The sequence below is a fragment of the Pezoporus flaviventris genome, unplaced genomic scaffold, assembly GCF_033815535.1.
Source record: "Pezoporus flaviventris isolate CSIRO_AGI_PZ_B2104156 unplaced genomic scaffold, CSIRO_AGI_Pfla_v1 ptg000083l, whole genome shotgun sequence".
In the NCBI taxonomy this organism is placed as follows: Eukaryota; Metazoa; Chordata; class Aves; order Psittaciformes; family Psittacidae; genus Pezoporus; species Pezoporus flaviventris.
Window position 1 is genome coordinate 2,739,598 of NW_026892631.1, and position 14,008 is coordinate 2,753,605.

Here is a 14,008-nt window from a genome sequence, read left to right on the forward strand (position 1 = left end):
GCACTTAAATTAACGGGTGACCTGGTGAGAGGTTAGAGCAGACTAGAAGAGGGTCACAGCAGTCCTGCCAACCCCAATCCCCAAATGTATGTTTCCACCAGGTCCCTCACCCTGGCTGGCCACATGATAAAGAAGTTTGGGGAACTATGGTAGAAAACAACCCCTTTTTTTACTGGAAGAATTAATTCTCTACAGTTTGACTTCCCTGGGGACAAGAAGAGGCAGACAGGGATGTGATGGAGGGAGTGTGGGAGACTGGCACTTCAACTTCAAGCAGCTTGCTCAGAGTGCCCGGCTCCAGCACAGCATCAGATGCTTAAAAATGGGCTTCAGGAAAGCCAGCATAGCAGGCAGGATCTGCCTGCTCTAACCCATAGGAAACCCCCAGGAAGGGACCATCCTGACCTTGCTGCTCCTCGGAACACAGCCTCCCTTCCCAGGGCTGTGGACGGGAGTTCTTCTCAGCTGCTATTTATCATCCAGACCCTTCTTTAGGATTTATGTATCTGCAGCTTTTCATGAAAGTAAAAAGGGGGATGAGGAAAGGGAAAAAGGAAAGGTCACCCCTCTCTCTGTAACGGAAGGATGCAGATCTCTAAGCCAGGCAGTCAAGAAAGAGGGAAAACAGGAATCAGTGTTTTCGGGTCCCCTCTCTGTCTGAAGGGACTTGAAGGACTACAAAGCATTTGGGAGAGTGCAAAAGGTCTCTCTACTTGAATCCATCAGCTTCACATGATCTAATGTGTTTCATCAGAACAGTTGAAGGAAAGACATGGAGTGCAAACACGCCAGTGTGAGAAATCATAGAATCAGAATGGTTTGAGTTGGAAAAGACCTTGAGATCATCTAGTTCCAACTCCTCCAGCTCAGTGGCTGTTGTATTGGAGTTGGAAGCCTTGGGCTTTGACTCCAACATATGGACCTGTTCTAATGGGACCCCTTTGACTGTAACATATGGTCATTTATCAGGACACACAGAAACCCTCCCGTGAGTTTTCAGACCACCCCCACACAGCACTTTTAGGGGGATTTTGCTTCAGAGTAATTTTAGCATGCCCAGCTGACTCCATTCCCATCGGGATACCTGCTTGTGCACCCTGAGAGCCCTCCACAGGCGGTCAGGACCAGGCAATTCCCTCCAAAAACACACCCTGGCCCAAACTCAGATACTGAGGGACAGGGATTCGAATGCTCGGCAAGTGGCACAGCGTTACTGACACAGGTACTCGGTAACGCGTAAAACAAGAGAGGAAATGCCTAGGGCTGACCAGCTCCCGTCCTCTATTCACCCACGGTTTGGTTCCCAGCCGTTGCTCGCTCCCGGCTCGCATGGAGCTGCAGGGAGAGCCACGTCCCAGGGGTGCCTCGCGGGGGGGGGGTCAGCAGGTGGCGACAGAGAACGGGCTTTGGGGCCGGGGGTCGGCGGGGGTTGCGCGGTGCTCGGCGGGACCGCCCTTGAGGGGGGGGCTTCCAGCGGCGTTGAAATCGTTCTTGTTACGGGTACTCCTAAAGGCAGTGGGAGCTGTAAAAAGCTTGTTCTTCTTTTTACGTATTACATCTATATATTACATAGATCTGTATGGCCGCCCGCAGCTCGACGGGGAGCCCGGAGGGACAGGGACAGCCCAAAGAGCAGCCTGTGCCCGAGAGTGGGGCCGGGGAGCTGCCGTACCTCAGGGTCAGCCCTTGTATTTTCTCCTTGTAAGAACTCGGATATGTATATGTGTGTATATATACACATATATATATTCGAATATATAGATACACATATATATATTCGAATATATAGATACGTATATATACACTCCTTTGTCAGAGTGTATATATATACATATTTATATATACACGTATATTCACCTCCTTTGTCGGCCTCTGGGGGAAAAAAGAAAAGGGGAAAAAAAGAAAAAAAAAAAAAGGAAGGGAGAAAAAAAAGAGGGAAAAAAAAGAGGAAAAAAAGAAAAAGAAAAAAGGGGGAAAAGAGGAAAAAATGGGGAAAAAAGTCTTTCGAGACTCCATTACAAAAGAAAAAAAAAAATAATAAAAAGGAGGCATCGCTCCTGCTGCACAGTTCATTCGCCTCCTTCTCGAGTCCCTCGGAAAGCAAGATTAAAGGGGAAAGTCGCAGCTGTATATTTATGTTTTCATTGCTAGAAGGGAATTGATTTCCTTGCATTTATTTTTGTAGTTGCAATACACAAGGGCGGATTTGCGTCACCAAAGCAACTTGCTGGTCGAGATAAAGTTGCACAAATATTGAAAAGGGAAGTGCTCGCGCTCATTATGAAGTTTTTCTCCGGAAGAAATAAGGATTTCTGCTGTATCCTAAAATACTAAAGCCGCTTCTATTTTGGGACAAATCTCGCAGGCACATCCGCTCATTTAGTCCGAGTTGGGACCTCTCAAAAAACAGGAGATGACCTGGACTGCAGCGAGCCCCGGGCTTCCTGCAGCCTTCTCCCTCCTTGCTCGGGGAGGAGGGGCCGCCTCCTCCGCGGCCTCGCAGCCCCGCTCCTCCCTGGGAGGGACACCTCGAGGAGAGGGGACCCCGACAGAGGGAGCGGACGGGGCTGGGGTAATGCAGGTGCTCCTGGTTTCGCCCAGCGGAGGATGCGCGGGGTGCTGAGCCGGGTGCGGCCCCGGAAAGGCAGCTGCGCCCGCGGTCCCTGCTCCGCAGCTCCCTCGCCCCGGGGGAGGGAGTCAAGTGCTTCATTGCGACGTGCTGAGTGTTTCCTTTCGGGTTATTTCAGTCCCCTCGAGGTGACAGCGCCGAAGGAGCGCTGCTCTGCGCGCCGACAAGCTGGGTCCCGGGCAGCAGCACCCGCCAACGGGCGCTTCGCTCGGCAGCGGGGCCAGCGCAGCAGTGAAATAAACTCCTAAAATAAAAGAAAACCACCTTGTTTGGGGGTATTTTTGGTGTTGTGTCGTTTCCCCCACCATCCCCCGACGGCCTGACTAGCAGGGATCTCGGTACCGGTGGCAGCTGCAGAGCTGACTCCTCTGTCCCCAACCCTGCCGGCCGGGATCATGTCAGTGGAACTGATACAGGAACCGGAGTCGTTCGATCCGGTTTGAGAGCGAGAGGCTGGAGCCCTGCTCGTCACGGCGGGGAGGACAAGAATGGGGCAAGGGAAAGCGGGTTTCCGCTGTCTAAGCAGGAAGACCTCAAACTTAATCAACCAAGGTTCGCCTTCGGTTTTGGGACACATCTTGGCAGGCAGGCCAGTCTTTATTTTTCGGTTTCGTGTCGTTAATATAAAGCAAAGCGAAGCGCTGCCGGGAAATCGGCCCAAGAAGCGCATTCCCCTCGCTCCCAGGTGCATTCAGTATTCACACAAGAGCTACGGCGTTGTACTTCACGGGAAAAGAAATAGTTTCCCTTTGTGGTTCCCCGAAATCCTTCAGAATTTGGGAAGCTATTTGAGAAAATAATAATAATAATTTTTTTTTTTTGTAACAAAATCAAAGTAAACTGCAATCGTCTGACCCGGGAGCCTGCTCAAAACGGCAGCGACTGGTTTACGTGCAAGAAAACTAAAGGAGTGTTGTGCTTCAGAGCGAGGTCGGGACAAACGTGGATGCTAAAAGGGAGAGAAAAAAGCGCAAAAGACGCTTTCATCAATTTCTCCCTAAATTATTGCAGTGGATATAGGTAATAATTGCATTCTAAAGGGAAAAATGGGGGTGATTCAGTTATCAGAAGTTTGCAAAATTACAAATGGTTTTCCAGGTGAGCTTGGTGTGGAAACAGATGCAGCCTCTCTGCTGGAGAACACGGAAAATAGCTGTAGAGCTACATTATGGACAAACCATTATTGATTAATTAATTAATTAGTCGCTGCTAATGAAGGATCCAGCGTGTCCTGGGCCCGACATAGCTCAGAGCTCTCACAAACTCATACGCTGCGTGCCTCAGCACAGAATCATTTTCTTCCAGACTATCCCAGGCTCATTTACCCGGGAAGGAAACGCATTTCCTCGGGAATCATTTCCAGGAGGACCGAACTGCTTCCAATCGCCAAGAACTGGTCTGCGCGTTTCTTTCAAACGGTTGGAAATCGCTGCAGAAAGAGCAGACACATTTTTGGGGGTGGTGGGTGTAAAAGTCAAGAGTGGAATTTGAGAGGGAGTACCCTGAGGGGCAAATCAGTTCGGGACAGGGCGTGCGTACGGGACACCGCGCAGTTGCGCGCAACTGCGCGCAACTGCGCGGTGTCCCGTGCCCACGCCCCGGCTCTTCATGGGCGTGTTCTGCAGGCGGTGCTGCCCGGCCGAGCCGATCGCCCATTGGAGGCGGGGAGAGAGCGAAGGCTGATCCGGAGCCGGGAGTGTCGCTGCCAGAGAAAGTTTTAGGGAGGGGTAAATAATACCCCCCCCTCCCCCCCGCGGTGCGAGGAAAGGGGGTTTGGTTTGAGTTTGTTTTGTTTGCGCTGCTCCTCGTCCGCTCGCTCTCTCCGTCTCGCCGTGGGTTTTGGGGACTTTTTTCTTTTTCTTGCTGTTTTGGTTTTGGGTGGTGGTGGTTGCCCCTCCGGCAAGTGCTACTCCACCAGCCGCCCCCCCCCCCCCCCCCCCCATGAGCCCGGGGCAGCGGGCAGCTCCTCGGCGCGCACCCGGGAGCTGAACAGAGAAACGCCGCGTCCCCTCCCCGGGCAGGATGTACACGGCCGGGTTGGCTCCTTTCTACGCCTCCAACTTCAGCCTGTGGTCAGCGGCTTATTGCTCTGCATCGGGGCCGGCAGCCGGCGGCTGCTTCCCGCTGGACACCGCGGCGGGGAAGAAGCCATCCTTCTGCATCGCAGACATTCTTCACGCCGGAGGAGAGGCGGCGGGGGGACCCACCGACAGCCTGCCCGGAGCTCCCGGTACCGGGATGCCGGCGGCCCTGGGAGCCGTCCACCACGGCGGTCCCTTCCATGCCACCGCCTCCCCGCTCCGGCCCACTCCCGTCGTGGCCCCCGACGCCCCGGCCGCCGCCTTCCCGCCGCGCCTCTCGCCGCTCTCCGCCGCCTACCACCCGCACCACCGGCCCCCGCACCACCGGTCCCCCGCTGCGGCGGCGGCTGGCGGCAGTGGCGGCCCGGCCCCAGCACGGCTGCCCGGCGCCCACACGCCCGGTTCGGCGCCGGCTCCCGCCAGCAAGGACCTGAAATTCGGCATCGACCGCATCTTATCGGCGGAGTTTGACCCCAAAGTCAAGGAAGGCAACACGCTGAGAGGTAGAGAAACCGCCTTGACCGCTTTCCGTGCTCCTTTATTTATGCTCTAATAGTATTATTCGCGAAAGTTTTAAAACTTTATGATCTAGCCGAGAAAAGAGTTATTTGGGGGTTAAAAAAGAAGCTTTATAAATCCAAGCCTCTAATAGAGCTCCCCAAACAGCCCGGCCCCGCTCAGGCAGCACTTGCGCCGTTGGCACACATAGCGATAGCGGGAACATCGAGATCGGAACGGCCTCACTTCCCTAAGCGAGCCCGGGGTTTTTGCCTCCGAGGGCACAGCCTGTTTTAACGGCTTTCGCTGCAATATCCCCCCCTTTATCTCTCCGGGGAGTATAAACATACTGGTCAAGGGAGCGAATCCACCGGAGGATGCCGGATCGCCGGGGCACGGCCGCCTCTCCTAGGAGAGCCCCGGGGCACAGAGGCGGCTGCCCGGTCTCCCCAAGCCGCTCCGCCCGGGGTTGCCGGGTTGTGTCGGTTTCGACCGCGGTGTAACAGAGCTCTCCTTGTTCCTGTGCCCACAGATCTGACCTCCTTATTAACTACCAGCCGCCAAACTGGGGTTCATCTCCCCACCTTGCAGCCTTCCGCCGGCCAGTTCTTCGCGTCTCTAGACCCCATTAACGAGGCCTCTGCTATTCTGGGTCCCTTAAACACAAACCCAAGGAGCTCAGTTCAGCACCAGTTTCAAGATACTTTTCCAGGTACATCTCGTCCCTCGTCAACACTCCCTCCCGCGGCACAGGGACCTCCGCCCGGAGAAGCCCGGCCCCGGAGGGATCGGGTGTTTAATAGCGAGGCTCTGATTTTGGGCGAAAGCCGGGCTGCGTGGGGGGGAGGAAGAGCCGATTAGGGTCTGACACAAAGCACCGTCCCATTTAGAACAAAAATAATAACCTGCGCTGAGAGAAAAGGGGTAGGGAGGGGGGAGAGGAAAACATTCCGGTCCCAAACCGCTTCACCCTTGCCCTAGGAAGCACATGCTACCCGGACCCAGCTGTGCCGGCCCGGGCCTTGCCAGCACCGCAGGCCAGCTGTTATTTTGATCGATTTAAGGCCCCCTTTCAGGCACCGACATTAATAACGCTGTCTCCTTCTCCCTCTCTCTTTCTCCTCCTGCTTTTCTTCCCCCCCCCCCCCCCCCTTCCCCCAACAGGTCCGTACGCAGTTTTAACCAAGGACACGCTGCCCCAGACATACAAGAGGAAACGCTCCTGGTCCAGGGCTGTTTTTTCCAACCTGCAGAGGAAAGGCTTAGAAAAACGGTTCGAAATCCAGAAATACGTCACCAAACCGGACCGAAAGCAACTGGCGGCGATGCTGGGACTGACGGATGCTCAAGTAAGAACGGCCTCGGCTTTATTTCAAAACTTTACTTCCAGTTTATAGGGATACTGGGGGACGTGGGGGTGGTGGTAGTGTGTGTTTGCAAAGCGTTTTTTCCTTTCTTAATCCCTAGTGGGGTGGATGAGGAGGGGGGCTTCCCCCCGAGGATCTCCTGCTCGCAGGGCTCGCTGCGTTTCGCGGCCCGGTGCAGAGGTTTCGCCTTTGCTTTGGGCCACGGCCGAGGCAGATGATCATCAGTGTGTGCTTTACTGAAGTGCAACTCGCTGTAGGAGGCAGTTTAGGTCAAAGGAAGTAGAAGCGAACACACTATTTTTAATGTGTATCGTTTCCACCCCCCCCCCCCGTTTTATTCCTTTTTTCTTTTTCGTTCTAAATCTCTCCCCGCGTTGTGAAATCCTTAGTTCTGGGGAAGTGAAAAGTCTTCTTCAAACGGAATCATTAAACGCCACTCTGTAATGATTCCACTTTTGACGGCCCGCAGCGCACAGAATTGTATAACGCTGTGGTTTCTTGAGCAAGAGCTGGTTTCCTGGAAGAAGGAGAGAGAAAAGACAAAAACAAACAAACGAAAAGAACCCCAACCCAAAACACCAGCTCGGAGGGGGGTGTAGGTGGTAAATATGAACTAAAGCCACCTCTGCCGCTCACGGGTGCGGGCAGAGGGAGCTGAGGCCGGCGCCCCCTTTTTTTCCCCGCGCTGCCTGTCCCCGGTGGAAGGCTTTGCGGCCGGGAGGTGCGCGGAGCGGTGCGCGGAGCGCGGTGCTGGCCGTGCCACCCAACTGAGGGCGGTGCGGCCGCAGGTGAAGGTGTGGTTCCAGAACCGGCGGATGAAGTGGCGACATTCCAAGGAAGCGCAAGCCCAGAAGGACAAGGACCCGCCGCCGGAGCCGGAGGCCCAACAAGCCGCCGCCCAGCCTGCCGCCGCCGGGGACCCCGAGTGCAGCCCCAGCCGCTCCGAGGGCGACAGTGACAGCAGCGACGCCGACTCTCTCGACATGAACCCCAGCGACACGGAACGGACTGAGGGTGCCGAGCGGAGCCTGCCCACCGCCGGGCTCGGCAAGTCCTCCGGCAGCACCGGCCTCCCCTCCCCGCCGCAACCAGCCGCTGCTGCTGCCAGCCCGGAGCCGCGGAGCGGCCTATAGACGAGGCGGCCTCCGCGCCCGGACCTGCGCGCTAATTTATCTCCCTTCATCCCCCCCGGGAGAGCGGTAAGGCCGGCCCGGCACCGGCACCATCACCGGCCCGGGGCGAGGGGCCGAGGATGCGGGAACCGCAGCCCTGGGAGGGCGGTGCGGAGGGCGGCCTCTCTCCCTCCGCGCTGCTCGCAGGAGAGCGGGATTTCTTTATTCCCCACTTATAGTTTTTATTCTCCGTCTCCTGGCCCTTGTCCTCTCCAGGGAAATCCGAGTGAGGGACTCTGAGAACGTGCTCTGAAATCCCTCTCTTTTCCACCTCTCCCCCCCCCACCCCAAACCAATTTACAATGTGAAGTATTTTGCCAACGTCCTCATCGGTTGCAACGTGTTGCTTCGAATAATCCGGCCAAGAAATACTGCACTGACAAAATATAGAAATATATATATATATATCTCCTGTAAATAAAATGTTTGCTATGGTTTGTAACCACGCCAGTTTGTTGACCAGGACGCAGAGAGGAATGCTGAGGCTGCCCTGGCTCCTTCACCCCTCTCCAAAGGCAGCCGCTGTCTCTCCCACCGGGAACACAACACACACCCCCAACCCCCACCCTGAGGCAGAGCCAGCTTGGGTTTTTTTGTCCCTTTCCCCCCTTCCTTTTCGAATGGAGGCGATGACAAGAACTGGATTTGATGAAGTGAAATTATGCCCCCGGTGCGAAAGTTGCCAGTAACGTTTTGAGATGCGCGTGTCTGTATGCGGATCTTGCGAGGCGGTTTTGGGGGGTTTAAGGCAGGACGGGATCGCACCGTCTGACCGCTGGGGTGCTGCGGAGACCCTGCGGGGCTGGTTTTGTAGTGCGGGGTTTGTCTGTGCGTTTGCTTTGCCTTGGTGTCGTTCCGATTTGCCGCGCACCTCTCTGCAAGCCCGCGCGGCGGCGTGGGGAAGAAGTGCTCTATGACGTCACATGGGTGCTCTATGACGTCACGCAGGCGCAGAATATCGTGTCAGCATGGTTCCGCTCCTCTCTCGACGGGGCTCCCGGAGGGTCCAGGCCGGACTCCGCTAGGGCTCATCGTCGGCTTCGCTCCTCGATGAAGCGGTGTTTGGTGCTCTGCTCCTCCCGAGTCACCGGAGAGGACGGGGGGGAGGGAGGGGGGACCGCTTCTTGTTCAGCCTGCTTCTCCCTCCTCCCTTACCAGGCAGCGTCGATTAAAGCAAAAGCCGCAGCGGTGAGGAGCCCCGTCCTTGCCCACTGTTTTGTGTCTCAGGGCGTTTTGCGAGGCCCTAACAGGAGCAGTTATGTTTCCACACACCCGAGGGGCTGCGGAGGCCTTATCCTGTCCCGGGAGATCGGGGCGAGGGCAGGCGAAGAGAAGCCGCTCCCCCTCCTCTGGGCCGATGGGCGCTGAGCCTGTGACACCGCTGGAAAGAAAGAGGGGACGGAGAAACAAGGCGTAGGACCGATAAGTTCTTTGGGGCTGGGGGGGGGGGTTGCCGGGGAGGACGCTATCCTCGGGGACACGCCTGCTAGCAGGTAACTCCAGTAGGAATAAACACCTGCTGAAGGCACAGAAAATACAGTATCCCCCCGCCACAAATACCAGGGAGAAGGAGCTGGGGCGAACGGCAAGCCAAGAGGCTGCTTTGCTGGGGGAAAAGGGGACGGTAAAGTTTTAAATAAGGTGTAACCGAGCGGGTAGAGGCATGACGGGCAGGTTCATCTCCAGAAGGGCCGCGCACAAAGCTCTGTTGCGCACCCAGATGAGCCAGCCCCCGCGCAGGGCAGCGCCCCAGTGGTGCTGAGCCCGTCCGAGCCTGCTGGGGCAAGGAAGAGGGGAGACGAGTTGAGAAGGGGCTTGCGAATTGGTTTTGCCTTTAAAACGCTGTCAGGGAGGAAACGGGGGTGTCACGGCTTTTCGGGGTGCAGAACGGGCCACGCCGTTGGCTTCCAGCCCAGAAAGCGTTTGTTCCTCGGGCTGCTGCTGTGCCCGTCAACGCGGGGATCGCTATGGGATTGGTTGTAATTTCCCCCGAGAGTAAAGAAACCCATGGGATAGATGTCTGGCGAAACACGGCTGGTCCTCCTCCGACAAACCACCGTGATGTGGTGTACGGACACGCAGGAATTTGTTTGCTTGTTGGTTTTGCTTTCCTCTCCCCTTCCGTGCGGGAGAGAGGGGTTTGAGGTGGCTGTTAACAGATGAGAAAGGAAAAGCGCGTCGGGAAAGAGTTTCTTTTCCCCTGGGTTAGAAGAATCTGTGCCTCTTCCAAGCACAGGGCTCCCCCTTCACCTCCCTGAATAACAGGAGAGCAGTGCCCGGCTGGAGCCCGGGTGGGGGGGGGTGGGGGGGGAGAACAGGAGCAGCACCTTTATGGCACCTTTTGAAGGTAACGCTGCAAAAGGGGGTAAAAAATAGCACTGTTAGGACTCAGCAGGCTACGGGGGAAGATTCTCAGATCCGAATGAAGGAGTTCGGATGAAATTCCTTCGCCCTGCAGCCCATTTTGCTTCCCTGCCTCTCCACCTCCAGGTTTTGGTGCTCCGCGTGCCTCGGGCTGCTGCTGGGAGGTGGGGTTTTACAGTGATAGGGAAAAGAGAATCTCTCCCCTCCATTGCTGCCGTTGTGCACTTCCTCGGGCAGGTAGAGGAAACCCGTGAAAGCGAGTTTTGGGAAAGATGCGCGGATGGGGGGATTTGTGCCCGTCTCGACAGGGGGTTTTCGCTGTCCTGCGCTGCTGCAGTTACTACTCAATTTCTGCGGACAAAAAGTCGTAACAGTGTCGAGACTGCAGGCAGCTCGATCGCCATTCATCGGCGAAATCGACCTGGCAATAGCCAACGCACCCCGCCCGCGCCGAACAGGTCAAAAACCTCCTGGGGTGCCCTTTTTTTGTTTGCTTTACTACCAACTGATAACGGGAAAGGCTTTTGACTCCGGTGATTTCTGAAGGAGCCCACGGTTCCCCCACCGATCCAATTCCTCGACGGTCTTTCAACGAGGGGGTTGCAGATTTTCTTTGCCCCCCTCCCCCAAACCCGTTGTGTCTCTTTCCAGACCCTTGGCAGCCGATCTCAGATCCCTTGGGTTGGACACCCCCCGCCGACACGAGTCTGTGCTGGAGCAGCACCCCCTGCCAGGGATCTCCTCTTAGGGGCCGATAGGGGCTTCCCCGGCGTTGCCCTCGAAGTCCGCTGCTCACGCCAGGCCAAGGCCAGGCTCTCCGGCACAAACCCGCTCTGCTTTCCCTCCCCGACTGCCGGGCACAGATTTTTCGAGCTTATTAGAAATTAGTTGTACGGGAGACCAAGAAACAGGAGCGATACGCAAAGAACCGAGGCTTCCCTGCCTCCTTCCTGCATGGCATGTGTGGGAAATGGGGCTAATACCGAAACAGGAGGCCGCCCCGACGTCCCAGCCCCGTCAGGAACATTCACACCCGCTGGGATGCACAGCCGGGGTGGTCAGAGCCAGCTCCTGCCAAGCGCAATCCCGGGGAGTAGTTCCCCAATAACCCTCCTTTCCCGGACTCTGTGTTAAGGTGTCCAACGAGATCCTTTTCCCCTCCCCTGATTTCTTCACAGAAACCTCCCATCTCCAAAGAAACTGGAGTCAAACTCAGAAATCATCGCCACGTTGGAAGAAAAAAAAACCAACAAAACACAATAATAAACCAAATCAGACGCGATATTTTGAGCGATTTACGGTGCAATAAGGGCCGGGCGAGGAGCTTGCTGTGGGGTTTTGGGAAGGGGGGGTTAAAAGGGTCCCCCTCGACTCCCTGGGTCGATGCTGCCCCCCCTGCAGTCCCCGTCGGCAGCGAAACCCGAGTTCGCCTCCCTCGTTAGGTGAGCTCGGCCCGGCTCCTTAGGAAAATATTTTTGCTTTATTTTAATGTCGGGCTTAAGCTGATGTCTTAAAAAATAATTGTTTTCAGACCCCGTTCCGCTCGGCATCGCCGGTTCACACTCGCAGGCACACACAGCTCTCCCTGCAGTTCATGCCTCGGGACTGCCTGGCGTCGGCAAGACAAACTGCAATCTCCGAAATGTCAACTTTTGCCACAATCTCGACTAAAAAAACCACCCCCTCCTTATTGCTGTTGAGCGCCCATCAGAAATAATGGCTGTTTACACAAAACCTTTATTCACTTTCTTAAATAAACACCAGTGAATTCAAATAAAGCAAACCCTCAGCTATAATTCAAGCACAACGTTTGCTCTGTGTATTCTCGGCTGCGGACCTGGAGAGACTCCTCGGAGAGAAATATGAAGTCTCCTTTCATAGTCCACCTCCATTAACTAAATATTCTAGCTCACCTCGTCAGAGCTTATCCTACCCCAGTGTTCCTTTCCCCCTCTTTATTTGATGTTTTCCCATATCTGAAGCGGAAATGCTTCCTCCTTTCCTCTGTCCGCTTTTACAAAGGTGAGGTCTGGATGGTTTTCTTTACAAATCACTTCCCTTTGCCTGCTTCCACAGCTCCGGGCTGCTGCGGGGGCTGCCCGGCTTAGCGGAACAGGTCTGGCCGAGGATGCTCGAAGCTCGAGGGGGGACTAAGGGTGCTCAGACGAAGGGGTGAGGAGGTGGATGAGCCCGGCAAGGTGATGCCAAGATCTCGTTTATTCGATAAAGCCGGCTAGAGATTGAGTTCACCAAACCCGTGAGCTCTGGCAGGTAGCGGAAAGCGGCAGGTACCCGCGGAGGAAGCCTGTCTCTGGGCGAAGGGAGCGTTGCCTCCCCGCTCACTTCATCCCCCCCGTCCCTGTTGCCTTCATCCCCCTGTTCCCCTCATCCTTCTGCTCCCAGGCCGGGACTCGCGGCCCCAGCCCTAATGAGATCCATTAAGCGTATTATTGATGTTGAGGTTCTCTGTGAGGTCCTGGCTGGAGGGAAGCGGAGCTCTGCTGCAGATACAGGCGCTCTGATCTGCACCACCTGGCTGAAACCAGAGAGCCGTCACTTCATTAATGGGTTTAGCCTTTGCTAATTGGTGTCTTTAGGAGCCTTGCCAAATTCAGCTCCGGGATCTTTGGAGGCAGCTTTTGTTTTTCCTTCTGCCGGCGACATTCGTTGACGGCAATTAGACCCGATACCACTCCCGCTCCGGCGGGCAGCCAAGGGGCCGGTTACTGCCTCCACCATCATCATCCTCATAAGTGCCGCAGGTAAACATTGAGGTGGGGGACACAGTCAACACTCCCTTCACCTCGGTGGCGGCTGCAGCAGGTGACACGAGTGGAGAGGGGGCAAAAGGCGTCCTGTACGCCCCCCAACGGGGCTGCGCTGCCCGTTTGCGGGTAAAGCGGCCGCATCCAGCCAGGCTGATCCCGGGGCCTGCGGAGGGAGCCGAGCCGAGCAGGGGCAGTGCCCGGGGCCGTGCCAGCCCCACGGTCGCTGCATCCCGGAGCCGCCGCGGCCCTCCCCAACCCGAAGAACCGGCGCCGTGGCCGAGCTCCTTTCGCCACCCGCCCCTGGGGTCAGTTTCGTCCTCGGCCCGCGGCCCTGACGGGGTTTTCTGAGACTCGAACGGCCGTAGTTAATGAAATCCGCTCACCGCAAATCACAGACCTCTGCCGTACGCTATAATCAAATTTCTGCTTGCCTTAAAAAACCCAGGCCACCCTCCTCCACCCCTGTTCTCCGGGTAAACCCCAAATCAAAGGTTTCCAGCCATCACACCCCTCCAGCTATGCTCGGTCCCAGGCTATGATCTCTCCCGGCCTTCATCGCCTGCTCTCCCCCCCTCCCACCGCGATGACCAGTGCCTTTCCTCTATCTCGAATCTGTCCGGGAGTCCCCCAGCCTCCTTCATGCTGGAATTAGATGCCGTAGGGGATGGGGATGATGGAAGAAACAGGGGTGCTGTAGGGGATGGGGGCGCTGGAGGGGACAGAGAGACTGGAGGGTTTCCTGCATCCAGCACCCGAAAAGAGGGGTCGGGGAGAGACACTCCACAAATCACGCCAGCCCCTTTTCCAGGGTAATGTGTCACCGGCCACGTAAGTCAACTATTCAGGGGTCAGAGACTGCTGATAAATCACGCCGAGCTGGGATTTTATCCTCCTAACGGCACCACTGTCAGCGGGCTCTGTTCACCCGCTCCGTGGGCCATGCCCGGTACCGGCCCCCATCAAGGCGGCAGCGTAGATGCCAAATTAAGAGGCACTTTCTCTCTCCCACATCTCCTTTTCCGTTCTCCGACTCGAGCAGCAGCCCAAAGCCGTTGTCTCTGGAAAAATGCCGCCTGCCACGGTGCCGCCGCCTCGCAGGGACAGGGAAGTGGCGGCGGGGTTATCAGGA

At 56.3% G+C, this 14,008-nt stretch overlaps 1 protein-coding gene across 3 annotated transcripts; it reads left to right on the top strand.

The window, feature by feature from the left end:
• Positions 1-4,191: 4,191 nt before the first annotated feature.
• Positions 4,192-11,912, top strand: HLX (H2.0 like homeobox). 3 transcript variants are annotated; one of them, XM_061475193.1, is made up of 4 exons: positions 4,192-5,213; positions 5,741-5,920; positions 6,373-6,557; positions 11,643-11,912. In XM_061475193.1, exons 1-4 carry the CDS (start codon positions 4,652-4,654, stop codon positions 11,826-11,828), a joined length of 1,113 nt encoding a protein of 370 aa, XP_061331177.1. In that variant the 5' UTR covers positions 4,192-4,651; the 3' UTR covers positions 11,829-11,912. The 3 variants fall into 3 exon arrangements, with proteins under 3 accessions (XP_061331177.1, XP_061331178.1, XP_061331175.1); XM_061475191.1 differs by lacking the exon at positions 11,643-11,912 and adding an exon at positions 7,364-8,189 and having other exon boundaries at positions 4,200-5,213; XM_061475194.1 differs by lacking the exons at positions 5,741-5,920; positions 11,643-11,912 and adding an exon at positions 7,364-8,189 and having other exon boundaries at positions 4,199-5,213.
• Positions 11,913-14,008: the final 2,096 nt, after the last annotated feature.